The 24,731-nt window shown below is 59.6% G+C and overlaps 1 protein-coding gene and 2 non-coding genes across 3 annotated transcripts; all 3 read left to right on the top strand.

Moving 5' to 3' along the window:
- Positions 1 to 2,660: 2,660 nt before the first annotated feature.
- On the top strand, positions 2,661 to 2,732 carry TRNAP-AGG (transfer RNA proline (anticodon AGG)). Its single transcript has one exon. It is a non-coding gene; the product is annotated as a tRNA-Pro (tRNA).
- A 4,753-nt stretch (positions 2,733 to 7,485) lies between these two features.
- On the top strand, positions 7,486 to 7,557 carry TRNAP-AGG (transfer RNA proline (anticodon AGG)). The gene has a single exon. It is a non-coding gene; the product is annotated as a tRNA-Pro (tRNA).
- A 1,967-nt stretch (positions 7,558 to 9,524) lies between these two features.
- OPN1SW (opsin 1, short wave sensitive) lies at positions 9,525 to 23,014 on the top strand. The gene is made up of 5 exons (XM_005281289.3): positions 9,525 to 9,870; positions 17,594 to 17,762; positions 18,451 to 18,616; positions 20,574 to 20,813; positions 22,880 to 23,014. The coding sequence occupies exons 1-5, from the start codon at positions 9,525 to 9,527 to the stop codon at positions 23,000 to 23,002; spliced, it is 1,044 nt and encodes a 347-aa protein (XP_005281346.1). The 3' UTR covers positions 23,003 to 23,014.
- The last annotated feature ends 1,717 nt before the right edge of the window (positions 23,015 to 24,731 follow it).

Genomic DNA, 24,731 nt, shown 5'->3' with positions numbered 1-24,731 from the left:
TCTTAGGCAGTCTGTCCCTAGGGGGGTGGGAAAGCAGCTAGGGGAACAGGACCTGCCCCTTTAAGGGCTCTCTGGATCCCCTGCTCTGGCCCTGCCGGCGCTGGCCCCGTGCAGGGCCCCCTGGAGCTGCCCCCCACTGGAGCTGCAGGCCCAGCTGTCAAACCATCACTTTCTTCAGGACCACCCAGGGTGGGGGAGGGGAGGGACAGTTGGCCCCAGGCCCTGTATTTGAGAGGGCCCCAAAACCCAAGCAGAGCACAACGCCCAGAGCAGCGAGCCAGCCCAGCCCCACAAGGCCACCTGGGGTGGGGGGGAAAGTGGGGCAATTTGCCCCAGGCTCCAGGCCCCACAGGGGCCCCCACGGGAATATAGTATTCTATAGTATTGCAACTTTTTTTTATGGAAGGAGCCGCCGAAATTGCTTTGCCCCAGGCCCCCTGAATCCTCTGGGCAGCCCTGCAGCCCCACAGGATACCAGAGCCACTGTTGTGCGGTGAGGAGGGATAGCTCAGTAGTTTGAGCATTGGCCTGCTAAATCCAGGGTTGTGAGTTCAATTCTTGAGGGGGCCATTTAGGGAATGGGTGTTTTAAAAAAAAAAACTGGGGATTTGTCCTGCTTTGCGCAGGGGGTTGGACTAGATACCTCCTGAGGTCCCTGATATTCTGTGAGTGTGGGGCAGGCTTCTTCCCCAGCACACACCCTGAGCCCCTCTCAGGGCACTGTTTCAGAAGGGTGGGGGCCTCAGTTTCATATTTTGCCCCAGGCCCCCCAGAACCTCGGTGCAGCGCTGAGCCCCACAGATCAATGGGTTTCTGTAGCTTATCCACTGCCCTGGCACCGGGGTGTCCGGTTCACCACAGTGCACGGGAGCCGGCAGCTCAGGCCGAGCTAAGCTGCCACTCGGGACTGAGCCCAGAGCTGGGCTCTCCAGGCCAGGACAACAGACCAGCATGGGAAGACGACATGCCCATGACAAAGCAGCAGTACGGTCTCGTGCTTGGGGGCAGAGCCGGCTACCAAGGGGGGATGCCGGCCTGGAAGGCAGCGTGGCCTGGGGGTCGGTTCATAAGGCATGTTCCTCCGAGCACCATCCCCATCACCCAGAGGTGAATGCTCTGCAGCAGGGTCACGCCCAGGAGTACAAATTTGGCCACTTTTGGAGGGGCACTTCCTGTGGCCAGAGGAGCTGACTCTCTCCCCCTGCCCCCCACAGCTGGAGGAGCTGCCTCTCCCCTCACAGGGGTTCTGATGGTGGGGGGGCAGTAGCTATGCTCCTGCTTGCTTCCCCCTCTTGCACACACCCCTGCTCTGCAGCAAGCAGCACCAGCCTCTGTTAGCCACACAATGGGCACAATCAAGATAATCCAGAGGGGTGGAGATTTCATTGGTGGCCAGGGAGCCTGCAGCCCCCCCAGCAGGGCAGCAGAGCAAGGGAGGGGCAGCTTTACAGCTGGGGAGATGAAGTGGCAGAAGCAGGATTAGAACCCAAGTCTCCCCAGTTCTTAGTCTTGTGCCTATTCCACTACACCACAGTGCCAGACTAACACAGAGCCCTCTGCACTGCCTTAGTGCACCATGCACTGCAGGGGGGTACAGTGCATAGGGCAACCCCCAGGGACATAGCAGATGTGGGTTCTAATCCTGGCTCTGACACTTGGCCAAGTCTCTTCCTGTGCCCCTGCTGGGGATAATGGTGCTGCCCTTGGGCAAAGGCATTGTGGGGGGAGGGGGTGTTGGGAGGCCAGGCGGAGATGGGAGCTGCCTGCCAGCAGTGCATGGGCTGATAACTTGACAGCCCCATGCAGCTCTGCTGGGGTCTGAGTGCTGGCCAGGAACAGGGGGGAGTTGTGGCCCAGGAGCTGGGTATACTGGGGGGTGCAGGAAGATTCTTGGGACGGCAGGAGAATACAGAGTGGCCCCACTGAATGCCTCCTTCAGTGGCAGTGCCCCCTGTAGGCCAGTGAGGGGAGTCCTAAACCTAGTGCCCTGCCTGAGAACTGCTGAGTTCTGTGGGGCTTGGTACAGCTGCTCCACGGGGGATCATAACCAGCCCCTGCAGTGGGCACCCAAAGAGATGGGTAGGGAGCGCACACCTGGTGCTGCTCTCATTGCCTACCGGACAGCAGCGAGATAGGGACCAGCCCAACCCTTGGAAATGCACCTTCCTCCTCCGGGCCAGCGTGGCCTTTTATCAGCCCTCAGCTTTGGACTAAAGAACGAACGCAAAGGCAGAGAGAAGGAGACAATCGTGACATTTCCCTTCGCATAGACGGTCCCCCCTCCCCGCGACTCCACAACTGACCTGCTCTGGAACTGGCCTGGCCTAGAGTCGAGATTTTAGAGGCTGAAGCTGGAGACCTTTCCCCAGTAACTGCAGTGGCTCAAAGCCGTAGCGTCGCCAGTTTTGTGAAGGGGCTAAACTGTAGCCGGGCAAATCACATCTACAACGGAGTTTTCCATCCTGGCAGCTTCAGCGGGGTGAAAATCCCAGTGTAGCGAAGGCCATAAATTGTTCTCTCCAGTGTGTCTGGGAGCCTGGGGAAAGAGTCAAGGGAACATCCTGCTGCCAGATGTGTGTGGAAAGTCATATGATCCCCGAGTGCCAACGCAGCCAATGGCTCGTCTCTAAAAACATCTGGAAGAAAGGCACTGCTCAGCTGGCTCGTTGGTCTAGGGGTATGATTCTCGCTTAGGGTGCGAGAGGTCCCGGGTTCAAATCCCGGACGAGCCCATTTTCTTAGCACGTAGCAGCACCGTGACGGGCAGTGGGACGGATGAAGATTTTGCGGAACAAACTGACTTTCCCCACATAAATAATGTACGGAAAGTAAGTGAGACTTTTTATCTACAATTCCCCAATGACAGAAAAGTGGTGAAGTTGGATTAAAACACTCGCCTTTTTCCATTGCAACCCCACCCTGCCGTGCCGCCTGCTAGCGGCCCAGGAGAATGGGTATTCCACGCCCTGCCCTGGGCGGGGGCTGAGCGGGAGGGGAAGGGGCCCCTGTAACGCAGCAATAACAAAGTCAGGCCCATGACCAAACACTTGCCGATCAGCTGTAAAACTTTCCACCCAGAAAGCAGCTCGTACTCGTTTGTTTCTGATCTAGCCAGGTGTCTCCGTCTATTTGGACAAGCAACAGAGAAGCTTTGGGCCCGATGTTCCAGGATCTGAACACAAGACAGTGTTGGCCCCCGGCGGGATCTCATTCAGAGGGGCGAGGGGCAGAGCATCGCGCCTACCCAAAGGGAGCGACACGTTGGTTAAACTGGGCAGGAAAGGAAAGCTGTGGGCTCGGGTGGGGTTTGAATCTGGCACCTCCCAAACCTGGACACATACTTCTAGACCAACAAGCTAGCCAGGAAGACAGGGTGCTGGTGGCTTTTCTGAATGTCCCCCAAGCCACACTGAGACGGACGCTACGTATTAATGTGCTCAGCAGAGGCACAGGAGGGTTCCCGTGCATTGGCCTGGAACACAGTCAATATCCTCGCACCACAGGCGTCATTTACATCAAAACCTGCAGCCGTGTGGGGAGAGGGAGACTAACTGGCTGTTGAAAGCAACATTTCTCAGTAGCCTAGTAGATAGTAAAGGCTAAAGAGTAGATCTGAAGTCTCCCTAGCTTGGTAAGCCATAGCCCGGAGCTGGAGAAAGGAGACTTTTGTGCTCTGGCAGACCAGGTACCAGCTCCTGCCGACGTTCTCATGTGAACACTGACACACACATGGCTAGGACCAGTCTGGCTCAATGAGTGTTAGATTCATAGACGTTAAGGTCAGAAGGGACCATCATAGTCATCTAGTCGGACCTCCTGCACCTCGCAGACCACAGAACCTCACCCACCCACTCCTGTAACAGACCCCTCACCTCTGGCTGAGTTCCTGACGTCCTCAAATCATGGTTTAAAGGCTTCAAGTTACAGGGAATCCACCATTTACACTAGTTTAAACCTGCAGTGACCCGTGCCCCATACGGCAGAGGTATTAGAGTTATGAGAATGTGCTGAGACGTTATGGCAGGCCTGTGAGTTGCTGCCGGCATTAATCTCACCTGTAACATCTGTCTCCCGTATCGTCAGGTCATCTTTGAGCGTTTGCATTGTGAGCCTCTGTGCCAGCGTAACTCAGCAGAGGAGAGAGCCGTTAACCTGTGGGAAATGCTGGTCTCCAGCAGAAGGTGTTCTGCCCTGCCCCACGAGGAGACCCAGCGACGCCAGACAGATGATAGTGGAACGTTAAAGAGGACGAAAGATTGTGTTGTTTACTCTGCTCTCTCCCCCCATGAAGAGGAGACGTGTAAGTGAATCCCTCCCCTCAGCTGAGTTTGCAACGCGAAGTAGCATGGGGGGAAGGGAATAAAAACCCCTAACAAGGAGGAACTGGATCTCATTGCTGCTTGGACTCCTCTGGGGCTCAGGTTTCTAGGCATAAGCAAGGGATCCCCAGCTGCTTAGCCTGGGTTTGCCCTCAAGGACATACAGAGCTCGCTTATTACAGAAGCTTCTAGTACTCTGTGAAACTTCAGACTGGAACTCATTTGTGTATCTACCTGCTTTAACCTTGTAAATCACTTTCCTGTTTCCTTTCCCTAATTAATACATCTCAAGACCATTTACTGTAGGATTGGCTACAAGTATTGTCTTTGGTGTGAGATCTAAGGTGCCACTGACCTGGGGCGAGCGACTGGGAGTAACCCGAATATTGCTGTGATCTTTGATGTAAGGGATCATCTATCACAAAAAGAAGCTCACTGGGGTGGCCAGACAGATCAGCATATCCCCAGGGACTGTCTGTGACTCTACGTGAGGGAGTTTACACTTGATAATTGATGAAACCGAAGTATAGCACTCACCACCAAATTGGGGTTTGTGGGCTGGTTCTTAACAGTCTGCGCTGAGGTTGGGACTCGTGCCCTTGAGCCATTATGGGACATTTTGACAACTTTAATTATAGGCTCCATATACACAGAGAATAATTTGTGCTTTTGGTTTCCAGCGATGTTCAGAGCTTGTTGGTGTAGGGATGTGATTCTTGCTTATGGTGCCAGCAGGCTACGTCTCTCTCCCTCCTGACCAGGGTTTTTCAGGCTGCAAAGTTCCACACCTATATTGTAATATCCCCAGCAAGCCAGACTGCCTGAAAGGCCGGTGTCTGCACTTTGCTCTCTCCCCAAAGGCTAGTGTATCGGCTGCGGTTATGTTACACCCGACTCTTCGAAGCAGCCCCATTTATTCTTAGGGTGAAAGCGTTACAGAGAAGTCTCGTGGAGACAGACCCTGGAGAGACCTGGCCACTCCGCAGGGACCAATGCACCGCCCGAGCCTTCGCAGTGACTCACATGGCGTTGTCACACCAGTCGGGGGCGTTAGGCAGCAGGCGCAGGGCACAGGGGCCTTCGGTTGGCACGGTTAGAGCATGGCCCAAGTCCATCTGGCCAGCCCAGAGCGCAGCCAAGCTGCGGTGAACGCTGTGGTCCAGCTCTGTCTGTCTCAGTCTGACCTCCTTGGGCGGGTCCCAGATGAGAGCCCCGTCTCTCTGCAGCCGCCGGCTCTTACCTGGCACCTCACCCCTTCCCAGGCCTTTGTGCTCCAGCTGGGGTCTTTGCTCAGGTCCCTGCTGAGGGGCCGGGAAATCCATCTTCCTTGGGGGCGCTGGCTGCCAGGGGCCAATGTCCTGCCGACTGGATTTGCCAGTGACTTCTCGGATCCTCCACTGATACAGGGTCGGCCTCGGCCAGTCCTTTTTAATGAACCATCCCAGCTCAGAAAGCTGGGTGACATGCACGCCTAGGCCTCGTAGCCTGCCCTGTGAGCAAACAGTCCTTCTGCCCCCCACCCCCGCACTGGGTAGTCAAGCACAATATAGGGGAAACCGAGGCACATATCGGCTTAATAACAATATTACAGTCAATTCCCACTTTGTCCCAACACCCAACCCACTGCCCGAAAACCTCCCATTGCCCCCAGCTGGGACCTGGTTAGTTGTCTAGGGCCCCAGTGATCTTGCCCCGTCCGTGCAGTGAGCACATTGAGACGGACGAGGGAAGGTCACACCTCTTCCTACCCAACGCCGCTCCCTTACCAGCCGCTGCGAACCGAGGGGAACGTGGCAGCTGGGCACAAGCGCCAATACCCCTGAACTCTGGGCATGTTCTGCTCTCGGGGTGGGCTGACCGGGAGCGGGGCTGCAATCCACCCCGGGCACCTGGCTTCCCTCCCCCAGCTGTAGAATGGGCTCGTGTGCTGTACCCAGGGCACAATCCAGACCAAGGAGTAGCTGTGTCACCCCTGCCCTGTAACCTGGGGCGCTCTTTACACCGCGTTGCTGCTGTGGCCTCCAGTCCTGCACCGCTCCCGCATGCGAGTCACTCCCAGCGACGTCTGTGTGTGATCTGCAGCCAGCCACAGCCCGGCTCTTCCCAGCCTGGGTTATCCTGCAGGGTGACCCAACACACCCCCAGGCCTCAGATTTCCCCCAGAAATGTAGGTCCTGCACTGCCAGCCCACGCCTGGGCAGTCCACGTATCTGAAGCCTATTATTACTGAAAGGGCCAATATCCCAGCTTTTCAATAGATATCCAGACAGCTCAGCGTAACACACTGGATTAGCTACGACAACAAACCAAGTGTATTAGCTACAAAGAGAGCGATTTTCAGTGAGGCCCAGCAAGGAGGGGGAAGAGTCAGACACGGTCGCAAGAAACATAAAGATAAAACAGTTACAGGTGCCCAACTTCACAAACTCTATTAGAGTCAAAGCAAAGTTGTCTGGCCAGGTGCCTCCAGCAGTCTCCCTGACCAATCCCTAGAGGTCAGGACGCCGCCTCCTGCAGAGTCCAGCAACCGCTTCCTTTGTCTTTTCCGGTGCAGAGAATGCGATGGGCGGGGGGAGAGAGAGGGGCGTCTGCCCCTCCTTTTCATAGTCCTGTCCCCCCAGCTCCAGCTGGGAGCCTGACGACAGGCCGCCTGTGAGGACGGGAACCCTACGCCGCTTCTTTGCTAAGATGTAGATTTTTGCCCCTGCCCAAGAATGGGCACTGAGCAGGTAATGTCACACGTCAGGCTGCTCCATGCACTTCGCCAGGATTTACTCATCAGCAAATGCTGAGTTTTTAAACGCCTCCCAAGGCATTCCTCAGGGTGTGAGCACAGGGTATATTCTGTCACAGCTCCCCACTCACAGCATGGCCCATCACGAACGCAGCATCCTTCTAAAGGGAGACGCAAGCAACGGGCCCCTTATGCAGCCGGGGACTGGTTTTGTGGGGACTCTGGTTTGCTTGAAGTGGCTTGACTCAGGGTCTAGGGGATATTGTGTCTGAGCCACCCACGGTGTAAACTCTAAGTGCTGTAAAGTCAGGGCCGAGGAGCCGGGGAAAGAACCGTTCAGCTGCTTGAACCTCAGAGGCCACATGGGCTTGTGGTTTCCAGCACTGCCAAGGTCTCCTCTAAGAAAACATCTGGCAGAAACATTTCCCAGCTGGCTTGTTGGTCTAGGGGTATGATTCTCGCTTAGGGTGCGAGAGGTCCCGGGTTCAAATCCCGGACAAGCCCACTTTTGATGGCTGGGGGGATCTGCCAGAACGAAGCGATTTCCCCCAAGAAGAGAAGCTTGGTGAAAAGGGGGAAGTTTATTGCCTAAAATCCACGGCAGTGCCCAGCCTGGCTGCCAAGCCACATCCCAGCTGGACGCGTTCGATTAACGTTCCCCCGTCGCACTTTCCTGATGCTCAATAGAGCCAAATGTTTTGGGGTCTCCTCCTGCCTGGCCGACCTTAGAGCAAAAGCCACGGGTGGCCCTTGGAGTCTCTCAGGGCCTCCCCCAAGCTCCCCCCCATGTTGCTCTGACACCCCACACCGCGGGTGGCTGGTTTCCATCGCCGGCTCCGCTACCGTTTCTATTCGGCTGCCAAAGCCGAGCTGATCTCCTGGGTGGGAATGTTTCAGCTGGTGCCAGTTAACACGCAAAGGAGAGACGACCCCGTAAGCCGTGATGTGGCCTTGGAAGCCAGGTTTGGGCACTGCTGTGCTATCCCTGGGTATCATAAGGGCCCTGCTGCACCGGGCAGCCGCATGCCCCCGTCACGTCCCCGCCGCGCTGGGCAGCCGCATGCCCCCATCACGTCCCCGCCGCGCCAGGCACCCCAATGCCCCCATCACGTCCCCGCCGCGCCGGGCATCCCAATGCCCCCATCACGTCCCCGCTGCGCCAGGCACCCCAATGCCCCTGTCACGTCCCCGCGCACTGAGCAGCCGCGTTCCCCTATCACGTCCCCGCCACACTGAGCACCCCAATGCCCCCAGTCATGTCCCCAGCGTGCTGGGAACCCCAATGCCCCCATCACGTCCCCCCTGTGCTGGGCAGCCATGTGCCCCCGTCACGTCCCCCCTGCGCTGGGCACCCCAATGCCCCCATCATGTCCCCGCCACGCCGGGCAACCGCATTCCCCCGTCACATCCCCGCCGCGCCGGGCAGCCCCGTGCCCCTGTCACGTCCCCGCCGCGCTGGGCAGCCGCGTGCCCCTGTCACGTCCCCACCACGCTGAGCACCCCAATGCCCCCGTCATGTCCCCGCCGTGCTGGGCAGCCGCGTGCCCCCGTCACGTCCCCGCCGCGCCGGGCAGCCACATGCCCCCGTCACGTCCCCGCGCACTGGGCAGCCGCGTTCCCCTGTCACGTCCCCGCCACGCTGAGCACCCCAATGCCCCCAGTCACGTCCCCACCACGCTGGGCACCCCAATGCCCCCGTCACGTCCCCCCTGTGCTGGGCAGCCGCATGCCCCTATCACGTCCCTGCCGCGCTGGGCACCCCAATGCCCCCGTCACGTCCCCCCTGCGCCGGGCACCCCAATGCCCCCGTCACGTCTCCGCCGTGCTGTTCCTCTCCCCAGACTCCGTTTTGGTGCCACGCACAGTGTGGCCAAGCCTGCAGCTGTCTGGGCACGTGCCGAGCCCGGCGGGACGGGAGCGGAGGGGAAAGACGGCAACGGGAAATGTAGGCTCCAAATCTCTCCTGCCGCGAGACCCCAGCGGTGCCACAGACCCCAAAGGGAAGGGCTGGGACAGGGTCCGAGGGGGAACGCGCTGGGGTGCACGGGGCAGGACGCCCCTGCGGGGCTGCTCTGTCTCCTGGCGGAAAGGAGGGGAGCAGGTGACAGCCGCCCACTGGGATGCCTCTGGATTCACGGCCCCATGACCCACCACCCTGAGGCCCTTCCACCCAGCCCCACTGAACAGGAGCAGGCTGCCAGCCGCCCCCTGCCCTTTCACCCCCCGGAATCCCCTAGAGTCCACACAATCGGCTCTCGGCTGCGCGGCCAACAAGATTACCCTCTCAGGGGGCTTAGGGGACAGGAGGTAAGGGGCTTAGAGCCCCTAATCCCAAACTTTGTCCGTAGGAAGCTCAGGCTTAATGCCTGATCCCCCCATGAGCCCTTAAGTGGCTTGTCCCCCTGGGGATTGTATATTAGAAGGGGGGAGGGAGCCGGGGCAGGCTCCGTGCAGCGCTCCCGGCCGGCAGGATGTCGGGGGAAGAAGACTTTTACCTCTTTGAGAACGTCTCCTCGGTGGGGCCCTGGGACGGGCCCCAGTACCACATCGCCCCACTCTGGGCCTTCTACTTCCAGACGGCCTTCATGGGCTTCGTGTTCTTCGCCGGCGTGCCCCTCAACGTCATCGTCCTCGTGGTCACCATCAAGTACAAGAAGCTGCGGCAGCCGCTCAACTACATCCTGGTCAACATCTGCCTGGGGGGCTTCATCTTCTGTTCCTTCTCCGTCTTCATGGTCTTCATCTCCAGCTCCCAGGGCTACTTCATCTTCGGGCGGCAAGCCTGCGCCCTGGAGGCCTTCCTAGGCTCCGTTGCAGGTAACGCAGGGAGAGGGCCTCGTGGGCGAGCCGGGAGGGGGTCCCAGAAGCTGAGGGCTGTGGTGTGGGCTCAGAGGGGTTGCCGGGGGGCACTGTGGGGCATCCGTGAAGCCAGAACCGTTTGCACCAGCTAGGCATCTGCCTCTAGTTTTTATTTGTTTCCCTCCTTCCCCTGCCTGGGCCACAAAGGGGCCACGCTCCGCAGCGGGGGCTGCTCTGGGGACGAGGAAGATCCGAGCAGAGGCAGGAAGCGCTGGGCAGCCCAGGGGTGAAGATCCAAGCACACAGCTGCTCTGGGCTATCGGCACCCGTGATCACAAGCCTCTGACTGCCAGGAGCTGGGAATGGGCGACAGGGGATGGGTCACTTGATGATTCCCTGTTCTGTTCATTCCCTCGGGGGCACCTGGCACTGGCCGCTGTCGGCAGACAGGAGACTGGGCTAGATGGACCCTTGGTCTGACCCAGTCCGGACGTTCTTATGATGCTGTGAGCACAATTAGGCAGCTGATTTCTTTTAATGCTCAGGCCCGAGTAGAACAGAATGGGGGAGGGCCGCCCCCGGGGGAAATCAAGAGCAACAGTGGGGGACTGTGACGGAGCAGGGAGCAGGGCAGATTTGACCTGGGAATGTTGCAGGGGGGTTGCAGTGGGGATGTGGGACTTCCCTTGAAGGGAGCTACCTGAGCTGTAACCTGAGCCAGGAACGGGGGTGGGGAGAATTAACACCTTCTGCCCGGGAGACTGAACAAAGGAGAGGAGCAGCGGGAGGGGCTGGGAGTTTAGTTTCAGTTTGGGCTGGGTGGTGCAACGCAGGGAACCCCAAGCTGGGGTCTAAGCTCCCTGAACCTCCCAGAGGGACCTAATTGAGGGGGGTCTGGTCGTACCTACACGCTCTGCTTGAGACTGTGTTCCTGTCCTTAAATAAACCTTCTGCTTTACTGGCTGGCTGAGAGTCGCAGTGAATCTCGGGAAGAGGGGTGCAGGGCCCTAACTCCCCCACAATCCGCAACAACTGGTGGCAGCGGCGGGATCTACTGCACCCCGTGGACGGCGCTTCCTGCAGTAAGTGACTGGGGAGCAGTAAAACGAAGGGGGATTGACGGGGACCAGGCGTGCTGAAGAGTGAGAGAGAGACGGTTATTACCCCTGGGAGTGTGTGACCAGCGAGAAGGACTTTTGCAGTAACAGGGTCCCCCGGGGGGATCGCAGCGAGTGGTCCCAGGGGCGGAGGAGTCTGCAGCTCGACCCTGGCAGAGAGGTGGTGACCTCGAGAAGGGCTGGCACACTAGGGGTCCCCCTGGGAACTGTGGGGAGCTGTGAGCACACAGGCCGGTGAGTGGCCAGCAGGAAGATGTATGCCAAGCGGCTTAAGAGCGACCTGGTGGAGCTGTGCAAGCAGAGGCGGCTGCGCATTGGGAGGCTCACCAAAGAACAGCTCATTGCCCAGCTGGAGGCGGAAGATCGTGCGAATGAACTGATCCCTGTGTCTCAGGGAAGCAGCCTGGCAAATGCAGCGCAGGCACCAGTGTCTGTCCCAGCTGGGAGTGGTCAGCCCGCTGCTGAGGGCTTCCCGAGACCCCTCCTTCCTATGCCTAGGGGAAGGGTGGGGAGGAGCCCAGCAAATACCGAAGGCGCTGTGACCCCCCCGGCCAGCAGGGGGTCCCCCCGGCGAAGCTCGCCGGCCAGCAGAGGATCCTCCCGGCGACGTTCGGCATCCGGGGAGCGGAATTGGCTGGAATGGGAGAAAGAGCTAAAACTGAGAGAGCTGGAGGATCGTGAACGACAGAGACAGCATGAACGGGAGGAGAAAGAGAGACAGCATCAGCGTGAACGGCAGGAGAAAGAGAGACAGCATCAGCGTGAAGAGAGACAGAGACAGCATGAACGGGAGGAGAAAGAGAGACAGCATCAGCGTGAACGGGAGGAGAAAGAGAGACAGAGACAGGAGAATGAGAGACAGCGTCAGCATGACCTGGAACTGGCGAGATTGAAGGGCAGCGAACCCCCGGCTGCGGTGAGTGAGGGGGGACCCAGGACTGCACGGAGCTTTGATAAGTGCATCATGGCCCCATACAAGGAGGGGGAGGACATGGATGACTTCCTGGAGGCCTTTGAGACGGCCTGCGAGCTGCACCGGGTGGATCCCGCGGACAGACTCCGGGTCCTTACCCCCTTACTGGACCCCAAATCCGTGGCATTGTACCGCCAACTGGGAGAGGCAGAGAAAGGGGACTACGAACTATTCAAAAAGGCCCTGCTACGAGAGTTTGGGCTGACTCCTGAGATGTACCGGGAAAGGTTCCGGGGTCAAGATAAAACCCCTGAGATCTCATATTTGCAACTAGCCGTCCGCATGGAAAGATACGCCAGCAAGTGGGCTGGTGGGGCCCAGACGAAGGAGGACCTGATTAAACTGCTGGTACTGGAGCAACTGTATGAGCGGTGCCCATCCGACCTGAGGCTGTGGTTGGTGGACAGAAAGCCAGAGAACCCGCGACACGCCGGGCAGCTGGCTGATGAGTTTGTAAAGAGCCGGTCAGGGGGTGGCAGGGAGGAGCCCCAAAGGAACAGGCCCGCCGCGATGCAGAGAGAGAGTCACCCTGGGACCTCCCAAAGGGGGAATATGGGGAATCCCCTCCCACGGGGAAGGCCCAGCATCAGGGACAACCGACCGGCTCGAGGGGACCCACGGGACCTGAGCTGCTATTACTGCGGCCGAAGAGGCCACGTTCGGGCCCAGTGCCCCAAGCTCAAGGACAGACTGAGCAGACCGAACCCGCACCGGGTTAACTTGGTAGAGGCCCAGACGGACGAGGGGCAGGCTTCCCACGCAAGAGGGGCTGGCAGCTTATCAACTGCTCAAGAGAGAGAAGGGCCCCCGGCCAGCTTCTCTGGGGGGCCAGATGCTCCGGATTCAAAGTTCTCCGTTTACAGGGTTGGCGCGGGGCTGTCCCTGCGGAGCGAGTGCCTTGTTCCCCTGGAGGTGGATGGGAAGAAAGTTTATGGATACTGGGACACGGGCGCAGAGGTGACACTGGCCCGGCCCGAGGTGGTGGCCCCAGATCGGGTGGTGCCCAACACCTTCCTGACCCTGACCGGGGTGGGCGGGACCCCATTCAAGGTTCCCGTAGCGAGGGTACACCTGAAATGGGGGGCCAAGGAGGGCCCCAAGGACGTGGGAGTGCACCACCATTTGCCCACTGAGGTGTTGATGGGGGGGGACCTAGAGGACTGGCCAAGCAGCCCCCAGACCGCCTTAGTCGTGACCCGTAGCCAGAGCCGGCGAGGGGCACTACGCCCTGACCTTGGGAAGGATGTCCCACCGGAGGCACCGAACCCTTCCCGGGTGGGGAGGGAACACCCAAGGACAGGCCGCGGGGTGGCTGGGGCTTCCGACCCAGCCGACGAGAGGGAGCAGGTCCCCATCCCTTCCTCAGCCGCCGAGTTCCAGGCCGAGTTGCAGAAGGACCCCTCCCTGCGGAAGCTAAGGGGCCTGGCTGACCTCAGTGTGGGACAGACCATGAGGAGAGGATGCAAGGAGAGGTTCCTGTGGGAGAAGGGGTTCCTGTACCGAGAGTGGGCTCCCCCGGGGGAAGTGGAGTCGTGGGGGATCAGGAGGCAGCTGGTGGTTCCCCAGAAGTTTCGCCACAAGCTACTGTACCTGGCCCATGACACCCCTCTCGCAGGGCACCAGGGGATCCGGCGCACCAGGCAGAGGCTGCTACAGAACTTTTACTGGCCCGGGGTCTTCACCAACGTCCGGCAGTACTGCCGATCCTGTGACCCCTGCCAGAGGGTGGGGAAGGCCCGGGACAAGGGGAAGGCAGCATTGAGACCTTTGCCCATCATAGAGGAGCCTTTCCAGAAGGTGGCCATGGACATAGTGGGACCTCTCAGCAAGACGACCCGGTCTGGGAAGAAATACATCCTGGTGGTGGTAGATTTCGCCACCCGCTACCCCGAGGCAGTGCCCTTATCGTCCATTGAAGCAGACACTGTGGCGGATGCGCTGCTGACCATTTTCAGCCGAGTGGGGTTCCCCAAGGAAGTCTTGACGGACCAAGGGTCCAACTTCATGTCGGCCCTGCTCCGGTGCTTGTGGGAGAGATGTGGGGTCCGGCACAACTGGGCCTCAGCATATCACCCCCAATCCAACGGGCTGGTGGAGAGGTTCAATGGGACGCTAAAAATGATGCTGAAAACATTTATGAATCAGCACCCGCAGGACTGGGACAAGTACTTACCTCACCTGCTGTTTGCGTACAGGGAGGTACCCCAGGAGTCTACCGGGTTTTCGCCTTTCGAACTGCTATATGGAAGGCGGGTAAGGGGGCCCCTCGACCTGATGAGAGACGAATGGGAGGGGAAGGCCACTCCTGACGGAGAGTCGGTGGTGGAGTATGTCCTGACCTTCCGGGAACGACTTGCCGAGCTCATGGGCCTGGCCAGGGAGAATCTGGCCAGAGCCCAGAGGAAGCAGAAGGTCTGGTATGACCGCACAGCACGGGCCCGCGCCTTCGCCACTGGGGATCAGGTGATGGTCCTCATCCCCGTGAGGAAAAACAAACTCCAGGCCGCCTGGGAAGGGCCCTTCAAGGTTGTCAAGCAACTAAACGAGGTAAACTATGTGGTGGAGCTGTCGAACCGGGCACACCACCACCGGGTGTACCATGTGAATATGATGAAGCCATATTATGACAGGGGGAATATGGTGTTGGCCGTGTGTGGACAGTGGGAGGGGCAGGGAGATGACCCTTTAGTAGATCTATTCCCTGGGACAAGAGTTGGCTTCCCCCTGGAAGCAATTCCCCTCTCTGATCGGCTAACCCCTGCCCAGCGAGCTGAGATCGGAGGGGTGCTGCATCTGTACCAGCAGCTGTTTTCCAACCAGCCTGGACGCACTAATCTGACTGTCCACCGGGTGCAGACAGGATCGCACCCGCCTATAAAATGCTCCCCCTTCCGAGCCACAGGGAAAACTGCTCAGGACCTGGAAAGAGAGGTCAATGACATGCTGGCTTTGGGGGTGATCCAGCCGTCTTCCAGCCCTTGGGCCTCGCCGGTGGTGCTGGTCCCCAAAAAGGACGGGTCGATCCGGTTCTGTGTGGACTATCGGAAGCTCAATGCCATCACTGTAGCCGATGCCTACCCCATGCCCAGGCCGGACGAGCTCCTAGACAAGCTGGGAGGTGCTCGGTACCTTACCACCATGGATCTTACAAAGGGCTATTGGCAAGTGCCGCTGGATGCAGATGCCAGGCTGAAATCGGCCTTTGTCACCCCTCTGGGGCTCTATGAGTTCCTGACCCTGCCCTTCGGCCTCAAGGGAGCGCCGGCCACCTTCCAGCGCCTGGTGGATCAGCTACTGAGGGGGATGGAGAGTTTTGCCGTGGCGTATATCGATGACATCTGTGTCTTTAGCCAGACCTGGGAGGACCACATATCCCAGGTTAGACAAGTGCTGGACCGACTCCAGAAGGCTGGGCTGACCGTAAAACCGGAGAAGTGCAAGGTGGGGATGGCTGAGGTATCCTACCTAGGCCACCGGGTGGGAAGCGGCTGCCTAAAGCCGGAACCAGCCAAAGTGGAGGTGATCAGAGACTGGCCCGCTCCTCAAACCAAAAAGCAGGTCCAAGCCTTTATTGGGATGGCGGGGTACTATCGGAGGTTCGTGCCCCACTTTAGCGCCATAGCCGCCCCCATCACTGAGCTGTGCAAGAAGGGGAAGCCAGACAAAGTGGTCTGGACCGAGGAGTGCCAGGAGGCTCTCCGGGCGCTGAAGGAGGCTCTGGTCAGTGGCCCAGTTCTGGCAAACCCAGACTTTGACAAGCCCTTTATGGTGTTCACCGACGCCTCAGACACAGGACTGGGGGCGGTGTTAATGCAGGAGGATGAAAAGGGGGAGAGACACCCCATCGTGTACCTGAGCAAGAAGTTACTACCCCGGGAGCAGAACTACGCGGCCATCGAGAAGGAATGCCTGGCCATGGTGTGGGCCCTCAAGAAACTAGAGCCATATCTCTTTGGGCGTCACTTCACCGTGCACACCGACCACTCTCCCCTGACCTGGCTGCACCAGATGAAAGGAGCCAACGCCAAGCTCCTGAGATGGAGCCTGCTCCTGCAGGATTATGACATGGACGTGGTCCATGTGAAGGGACGTGACAACCTGATAGCGGACGCGTTGTCCCGGAGAGGGAGCCCTGAACTTCCCCAGGTCACTGGTCAGAGTGACCCCGCTCAGCTCAGTCTCGAAGGGGGGAGAGATGTGACGGAGCAGGGAGCAGGGCAGATTTGACCTGGGAATGTTGCAGGGGGGTTGCAGTGGGGATGTGGGACTTCCCTTGAAGGGAGCTACCTGAGCTGTAACCTGAGCCAGGAACGGGGGTGGGGAGAATTAACACCTTCTGCCCGGGAGACTGAACAAAGGAGAGGAGCAGCGGGAGGGGCTGGGAGTTTAGTTTCAGTTTGGGCTGGGTGGTGCAACGCAGGGAACCCCAAGCTGGGGTCTAAGCTCCCTGAACCTCCCAGAGGGACCTAATTGAGGGGGGTCTGGTCGTACCTACACGCTCTGCTTGAGACTGTGTTCCTGTCCTTAAATAAACCTTCTGCTTTACTGGCTGGCTGAGAGTCGCAGTGAATCTCGGGAAGAGGGGTGCAGGGCCCTAACTCCCCCACAATCCGCAACAGGGACGCTGGCGGGAAGTGAGCGGGGATCGGGCCCCCAGGCTTAGGGTGTTGGACCAACCTTCTGTGGTTCCCCTGGGATGCCCGCATGACCTGCGGCTCTGGGTGGAGCTGGGAACTGGGAGGGGGGTAGGAGAAGAGAGCAGGCACCCCCATATTCCCAGAGAAGCCCCAGGGCGGGCAGGCCTCTTCAGCCATCCTGTCGCTGTCCTTTACTGCATCTTCTCCGGTCCCCTGCAGTGCCAGGCATCAGAGCGGGCGCAAGCTCCGGATACATGGCAGTGTCATAGCTTCCGAAGGGCCCAGCACCCGCGAGGGGCGATTTCCCACTGCCTTCCCCGGCGGCTGGACAGAGCCAGTCCAGGGGGAGCCCTGGGCAGCCAGGCTGCAGCGCTGGGAGGGGCGCTGCGCTAGGCTGCAGAAGACCAGGTGACCGTGGCAGCCTCGCAGATCCAGTTGCAGGATCGGGGCCGGAGATTTTCACCTTCCTTCACAAACTGGCCCCTGGGGTGACCAGGCTGCTGTCACTGCTGGCTTCGCTCCGAAGCCAAACCCGGAGACTTTGCCGCGTTCCCCGGGTCTGGCGGATACTCCACAATCCAGGGGGATGAGGCGAAGGGGGACAAAATGACTTTCCAGGCAGCCTCTGCTGCGACCCGTCCCCAGACAAACTCACCCGGCTCCCCAGCCCCGCTGAGAGGCGAGAGGAGTTTCCGTCAGCTGTTTCCCCGGGTCGCTCTGCCTGCAACAAATGCATGTGGAGAAAGGGCCGTTCCTCTGCCCCCCACCAGTGTCCAGAAGCGTCTCTGGCGGGGAAGCAGGGGGTCCGGCTAATGGGGAAACAGGGGAAACATGGGGCAGAGGTTCAACAGGCCAGCTCCACATCGGCTGACCTGCTCTCAGCATCCTGCCCCAGGAACCCAGGATGCCAGCGAGGTGGGTTCGGGGGTCCCTGGGCGCAGGGCGGGGCTGAGGGCGCAAGGGGATGCTGGACTCTAGGGCTGTATGAGTTAATCTCCCTGTGCCTTCCCCAGGCCTGGTCACCGGGTGGTCCCTGGCCTTCCTGGCCTTTGAGCGCTACATCGTCATCTGCAAACCCTTCGGGAACTTCCGCTTCAGCTCCAAGCACGCCCTGATGGCGGTGGCGGCCACCTGGGTCATCGGCATCGGCGTCTCCATCCCGCCCTACTTCGGGTGGAGCCGGTAGGAGCCGGGGTGGGGGCTGGGGGCCGGGGCGTCCGAGAGGAGAGAAGGAGCTCCCCCCGCCAGCCGCCCCAGTGTGCCCTGGGCCTGCCTCTTTCCAGTCCCTTTGCCCAGCCTCGTGGCATCGCCTGGCAAATGCCCCTGCCAAGAGGGAGCAGATGTTTGGGAGCCTCCCTAGCCCCATGGCAGAGTGCCTGGCAGGCTGACCCACTAGCCGGCTCTGCAGGGAGCTGGTGGTGTGCAAAGCCTCTCGCTCCAAACGGGTTCAGAAGCAGCTTTGCCAACCGCCAGCTTGGCACCCCGATGCCAGCGTGGGGGGCTGGGCTATTTGGTCTGATCTCTCGGCTCAAGCTCGGGCTGGGCAGGGCACGCGCTGGCCCCAGGAGGTCAGGAGCCGCCAGGCCTCAAAATCTCGTCATTCTGAGTCCTCTCTTGCTCGCCCATGGCTGGAGTAGCCAGGCTCACGATCGGCCGGGGAGCAAGGAACCTTCTCCCACCTGCCGGTGCAATAGCTGTGCTGCTGGGAGCAGAGGGGCCGCTTTCTGCTGGGGAACGAGCCACGCCAAACGGGGCAGAGGGTGGGTGGCCCTGCCTATCCCCCCAGCCCTGGCCAGCGGAGGTGTTGGGCTGTGCCGGCTGCACAAGGCCGAGCGAGCTCTGGGGAAGTGCTGTGCCCTCCGTCTTGCAGGTTCATCCCCGAAGGCCTGCAGTGCTCCTGCGGCCCGGACTGGTACACGGTGGGGACCAAGTACAGGAGCGAATATTACACCTGGTTCCTCTTCATCTTCTGCTTCATCGTGCCCTTCTCGCTCATCTGCTTCTCCTACTCCCAGCTGCTGGGCGCCCTCCGAGCTGTAAGTACCCGCTGCACAGAGACAGGACGTGGAGAGCCAGGTCATGCTGCCAGTTCCCAGGGCACCTGTCTGCTTGCAAGTGTGCGGTGTGCGTGAGACGGGAGGGCTGCACACTGGTGAGTGTGCGGTGTGCATGAGATGGGAGGATTGCACGCTGGTGAGTGTGCGGTGTGAGTGTGAGATGGGAGGGTTCACCCTGACGAGTGTGCAGTATGCATGTGACAGGAGGGTTGCACGCTGGCAAGTGCGCGTGTGAGACGGGAGGGTTGCACGCTGGCAAGTGTGCAGTGTGCGCATGAGACGGAGGGGTGCACGCTGGCAAATGTGCGGTGTGCGTGAGACGGGAGGGTTGCACACTGGCGAGTGTGCGGTGTGTGTGAGACCGGAGGGTTGCACGCTGAGTGTGCAGTGTGTGTGTGAGACGGGAGGGTTGCACACTGGCGAGTGTGCGGTGTGTGCGTGAGACGGGAGGGTTGCACGCTGGCGAGTGTGCGGTGTGTGTGTGTGTGAGACCGGAGGGTTGCATGCTGGCGAGTGTGCGGTGTGTGTGTGTGAGACCGGAGGGTTGCATGCTGATGAGTGTGCGGTGTGTGTGTGAGACAGGAGGGTTGCACACTGGCGAGTGTGCGGTGTGTGTGAGACCAGAGGGTTGCACGCTGATGAGTGTGCATTGTGTGTGTGAGATGGGAGGGTTGCACGCTGGTGAGTGTGCGGTGTGTGTGCGTGAGACGGGAGGGTTGCACGCTGGCGAGTGTGCGGTGTGTGTGTGAGATGGGAGGGTTGCACGCTGATGAGTGTGCGGTGTGTGTGTGTGAGACCGGAGGGTTGCACGCTGGCGAGTGTGCGGTGTGTGTGTGAGACCGGAGGGTTGCACGCTGATGAGTGTGCAGTGTGTGTGTGAGACGGGAGGGTTGCACGCTCATGAGTGTGCGGTGTGTGTGTGAGAGACCGGAGGGTTGCACGCTCATGAGTGTGCGGTGTGTGAGACCGGAGGGTTGCACGCTGATGAGTGTGCGGTGTGTGTGTGTGAGACGGGAGGGTTGCACGCTCATGAGTGTGCGGTGTGTGTGTGAGAGACCGGAGGGTTGCACGCTCATGAGTGTGCGGTGTGTGAGACCGGAGGGTTGCACGCTGATGAGTGTGCGGTGTGTGTGTGTGAGACGGGAGGGTTGCACGCTCATGAGTGTGCGGTGTGTGTGTGAGAGACCGGAGGGTTGCACGCTCATGAGTGTGCGGTGTGTGAGACCGGAGGGTTGCACGCTGGCGAGTGTGCGGTGTGTGTGTGAGACCGGAGGGTTGCACGCTGATGAGTGTGCGGTGTGTGAGACGGGAGGGCTGCACGCTGATGCATGTGATTGCTTGGCAGCTCTGACAGTCTGACTGGGTTGATATTTTGCCTCTAGCTGTCTCTGATGTTAGAAAATGCTGGTCCGTCTAGTGAGGAGCGTGCCAAAGAGGCTCCCAGACAGACAGACGGACGGAAGGGTGTCCACAGAGCCCCCGCCACCGGGCCAGTTCAGAGTTGCTTGTCTAACACCCATGGCTGCAGGGACCGGTCCGTGGGCTTGGTCTGTAACATTGTCAGGGCCTGCTGCCCCCACAGGGAGAGCGGCTCATGCCAGTGGCTGCGAGCAGCCGGCTCTCAGGCTGGGGCTCGAAGGCACCATCCCATCCCAAGGACCTGAGGGAGCGTGCCTTTCTGGTAACTAAATCCAGGGTGGACGGGGCGCTGTGACTCCTGGAGGAATCCCCCGGGTACGACTTCTCCCCGTTGGAGTCGGAGCTGGGGCCAGGCGAGCGGCGGGGAGGGAAATCAGACCTGCCACGAGGGGGCGAGGGACCGTCCGGCCGATCCAACCCTGGTTCAGCAGCCCCGCTCTCCAGAGCTACCCCGGTGGAGGAGGGGGCTAGGGAAGGGGTGCCTGGGACCCTGCCGCTCATGGTGGGTTGCCTGCAGGTAGCGGCCCAGCAGCAAGAGTCGGCCACCACCCAGAAGGCGGAGCGGGAGGTGTCCCGCATGGTGGTGGTGATGGTGGGCTCCTTCTGCGTCTGTTGGGTGCCCTACGCGGCCATGGCCATGTACATAGTGAACAACCGCAACCACGGCCTCGACTTGCGCCTCGTCACCGTCCCTGCCTTCTTCTCCAAGAGCTCCTGTGTCTACAACCCCATCATCTACTGCTTCATGAACAAACAGGTGAGCGTTCCCTTCCTTGGCGTGCGCCACGGACCAGGCCTGCCCCGGCCCAAGTCCCGTGGGGTCCCTGAGAGCGGGGTCTGGAGCAGCCCAAGTCCCTTCCCAGGCGCAGCCAGGATCGGAGCTGGAGAAGTGGGTGGTTGCCCAGAGAGGTGCATGGAGCCTGCCCTGGCAGTCACTGGGTCATGATATGAACCACGGGCCCGACCTCCGGCCTGGCTGAGAGCACGGGCAGGGCAATGGGGCTGTGCTGACGCCAGGTTCTGCTCGGGTCCCTGCTCTGAGTCCCCAGGAAATGGCTGGGGAGGGCTAGGGGGCAGAGGGCCTGGCCAGCACTGTGCCCGGGCGGAGAGCAGAGGGCAGGCAGAGGGTCTGCACCTAGGAGTCATAGAGTTTAAGGCCAAAAGGGCCCGTTAGTTTATCTAGTGTGAGGCCATCACCAGCCCCCAGACGCCCTCTGGGGAGCCAATGACTTCAGTCCTCAGGTGACACAACTGTCATGAGCCACAGGCAGAAAACAGGGGAGACTGAGGCCTGGTCTACATGACAAAGTGAGGTCGGCTTAGCCACGTTGCTCAGGGCTGTGAAAAATGCCACGCCTTGTGCGAGGTAACTAAGCCGGTGTCAGCCCTGGTGTAGACAGTGCTAGGCCGCCGGTAGAAATTCCTCCCTCAACCTAGCTGCCACCTCTCAGAGAGGTGGATTTACCCGAGCTGATTAGGCGTGAGCTGCCCAGGCGATGCCAGCAGGAGACCCCGCCCCCTGCTGCTGAGGAAGGTGAGCCTCCCCCCCCCACACACACACAGGTCCCTGCCAATCTGTGGGGAAATTCCTTCCCCATCCCAACTCTGGGGTCAGCTGAGGATTAGCCGGACCCGCCGGGCGGGCACTGAGAGAGAGGGTTCTCGGGAGAACAGGCCTACCCTGGCCGGTCTGCTGCTGGCAATGCAAAGACTCCCAGGGGTCCATGCGTGTGGACACTTCCTTGTGGAGCCCGCGAGCCGAGGCCAGAGGGCTAGCAGCAGCCGCCTGGCCTGGATGGGGGGCAGCGCAGCAGAACCCAGCCCCCCTTCAGGATGCTCCAACCCACAGCCAGGAGCAAGTGCTCTACAAAACGGCGTCCCTGTGGGGCGGGAGGGGGGAGGAAGGGGCCTGCGAAGTCCTGCTGCGACCCTTTGATGCTGTGACGGTGCTGCCCGTGGGAGCCCGCTGAGGTCACTCAATTAGGGTGAACTGGAAACAAAACGGGGCAGACAAACCCCAAACGCTGGTGGATATTCCAATACTTAGATTTACCTGCACAAAACAGCTCCTGTATTACCTCACTGGTTACTCAGAGTCCAAACAACACAGTTCCCTTAAAGTGCCCAGCCTCAGGCCTCCGTCCAGACACACCTGTCAGATATGATGATTATTGAAAATCTGATCTCATCATATAAAAGAAAAGGTTCTTCCGACCCCAAAGGATCAGCCACACACCCAGGTCTGATTATAACTTAGATCTTACCCAAAATACACGCTATAGTCAATTCTTATTAACGAAACTAACATTTATTAAAAAAGAAAAGAGAGAGAGTGTTGGTTAAAATATCAATATACAGACAGACTTGAATACAATTCTTGAGGTTCAGACACAGCAGAGATGCGTTTGTGGTTGCCAAAAATCCTTTTAGAAATAGTCCAGAGGTTATAGTCCAATGTCCACGTTCAGGGTGACTCCAGTCAGTGACTGGGGATCTCAATCCATATTGCTCAGGATTTCCCCCTCTTGAAACCCAAAGCAGATCTGAGATGAAGCAGGATCGTGTCCCAGGGTTTTTATACATTTCCAGCAGCCTCTTGGCCTGAGAAAACAATAGGCTCAACTTTCCGTCTCCCAAACATCCTGGCAATTAGCACAGGGTAATTTATCCACTCATAACGTCACAGGAGCAGGTCTGCTGTGTGTGGGGGGGGGGAGGCGGATGTGGTGGGGGGGCTGGACGGAAGCATCCTGCGGGCAGATGCAGCCCGGGGGGCTCCAGTCGGTCTGACAGTGCAGGGGGGTGGCGCTCTCTCCCCTACAGTTCCGCGCCTGCATCATGGAGACGGTGTGTGGGAAACCCATCACAGACGAGTCCGACGTGTCCAGCTCCGCCCAGAAAACCGAGGTCTCGTCCGTGTCCACCAGCCAGGTCAGCCCCAGCTGAGGAGACTGCGGCATCTCACGGAGCCCTTCCCAAGGGGAGCAGGCACCGGGCTCCAGCGCGGGCTCCGAGAGGAAGCCCTGAGGCCCCACAGCCCAGCCCCACGGCTGCGCCTCCGACACTGAACTATAAATTTCAATTGGTGAGCAGGCCTGCGCTCACCGACCCCTGATGGGAGGACGGATCCAACCGGCTGGGGAGAGCAACCCCACGCTGCCCCTGGGGGCGCCATGCAGCCCCCCATTGACCATCCACAGCTGCTGCCCCCCAGGCTGAGTCTGCCCCTGGCACCGGCAGCACAGGGGCAGGCTGAGTGGTGAGAGGGGGGCAGAGCAGCTTTGCCTTCTCCTACCTTCCCCCCATCGGGTCTGCTGACCAGCCGTCACCGCTCCTTCGTCCAAGCATGGCCCGGGACTGCTGACCCAAAGGAGACGGCCCCAGCTGGGAACCAGCACCCAGTGCTTGGGAGGGGGAGTGGGGCAGAGGAAGGGTAGAGAGGCAGTGTGTGGTCAGTGGTTAGAGCTGGGGTGGGCTGTGCATCAGGACTCCTGGGTTCTATCCCTGGCTCTACAAGGTGAGTGGGGTACACAAGAGGAGTGGGGTTTAGTGGTTAGAGCAGGGGGGGCTGGGAGCCAGGACTCCTGGGTTCTAGCCCCAGCTCTGGGAGGGGAGGGGAGTGGGGTCTAGTGGTTTATGGGGGGGAGGTTGGGTGTCAGGACTCCTGGATTCTATCCCCGGTTCTGCCACTGACTGACTGTGTGAAAGTCACTTGCACTTTCTGGGGCTCAGCTGAGAAATGGGTGGATGGAGCCGACGCCCCTCACATTGGTGAGGTCACCCCCTGGCTGTCAGGTGCTTTGAAATCCCTCCCTGAGCGGTGCTCATGTTGAGCAAGGCACCAGCGGTGCTGTGAGGGCAGCCAAGAGGGAACCTTGCAGCGGCAATTTCCTGCTCCCCTTCGGGAGCTAAGCCCGTGATTCTGGGGACAGGCAGCATCCTCTGGCCAGCGCTCTAGGGCCCATTCCACCACTGCACCCCCTTTCCCCCCCTCTCCCTATGGAAATCAGAGCAATGTGGGGCTGGAAGGGCCCTCGAGAGGTCACCTAGTCCAGCCCCCTGCACGGAGGCAGGACCAGGTAATCCGAGATCGTCCCTGACAGGTGTTTGTCCAACCAGTTCTTAAAAACATCCAGTGACAAGGAACCCACAACCTCCCTTCCAGAGCTGAACTACCTAGGGAGGTGGTGGAATCTCCTTCCTTAGAGGTTTTTAAGGTCAGGCTTGACAAAGCCCTGGCTGGGATGATGTAGTTGGGGTTGGTCCTGCTTTGAGCAGGGGGTTGGACTAGATGATCTCCTGAGGTCCCTTCCAACACGAATCTTCTAGGATTCTATGAACACCCTGAAAGTTAGGAAGTTTCTCCTAATATCTAACCAGAATCTCCCTTGCGGCAGATTAAGCCCATTACATCTTGTCCTGCCATCAGCAGACACAGAGAACAACAATCCCCATCCTCTTTATAACAGCCCTCATAGCTGAAGTCTGTACCAGGTCCCCCATCAGCCATGGGCAATGCTTCCCCAGGTTTCCCCTGCCATGTGGTCCCAGGTCTGCAGAGCCATCCCCTGCTCTCCCAAAAACTCAACAGAAAGGGGTTCCAGGAGCAGGGTCCGGGCGCCATGTCCCTCCCGGCCTTCCCCAGCCCTTTGTCAGCATCCTCCCATTCCAATAG

Source organism: Chrysemys picta, chromosome 1 (assembly GCF_011386835.1).
Source record: "Chrysemys picta bellii isolate R12L10 chromosome 1, ASM1138683v2, whole genome shotgun sequence".
NCBI classification, from domain to species: Eukaryota; Metazoa; Chordata; order Testudines; family Emydidae; genus Chrysemys; species Chrysemys picta.
Note: the sequence above shows the minus strand (reverse complement) of the source record. Positions and strands in the feature narration are given on the sequence as shown.

Bases quoted from the DNA above. Each gene is read 5' to 3' on its own strand.
- OPN1SW (XM_005281289.3), top strand. From the start codon at position 9,525: ATGTCGGGGGAAGAAGACTTTTACCTCTTTGAGAACGTCTCCTCGGTG. The intron at 17,763-18,450 runs GTAGGAGCCGGG...TCCGTCTTGCAG, and splicing joins CCCTACTTCGGGTGGAGCCG to GTTCATCCCCGAAGGCCTGC. The intron at 20,814-22,879 runs GTGAGCGTTCCC...TCTCCCCTACAG, and splicing joins ACTGCTTCATGAACAAACAG to TTCCGCGCCTGCATCATGGA.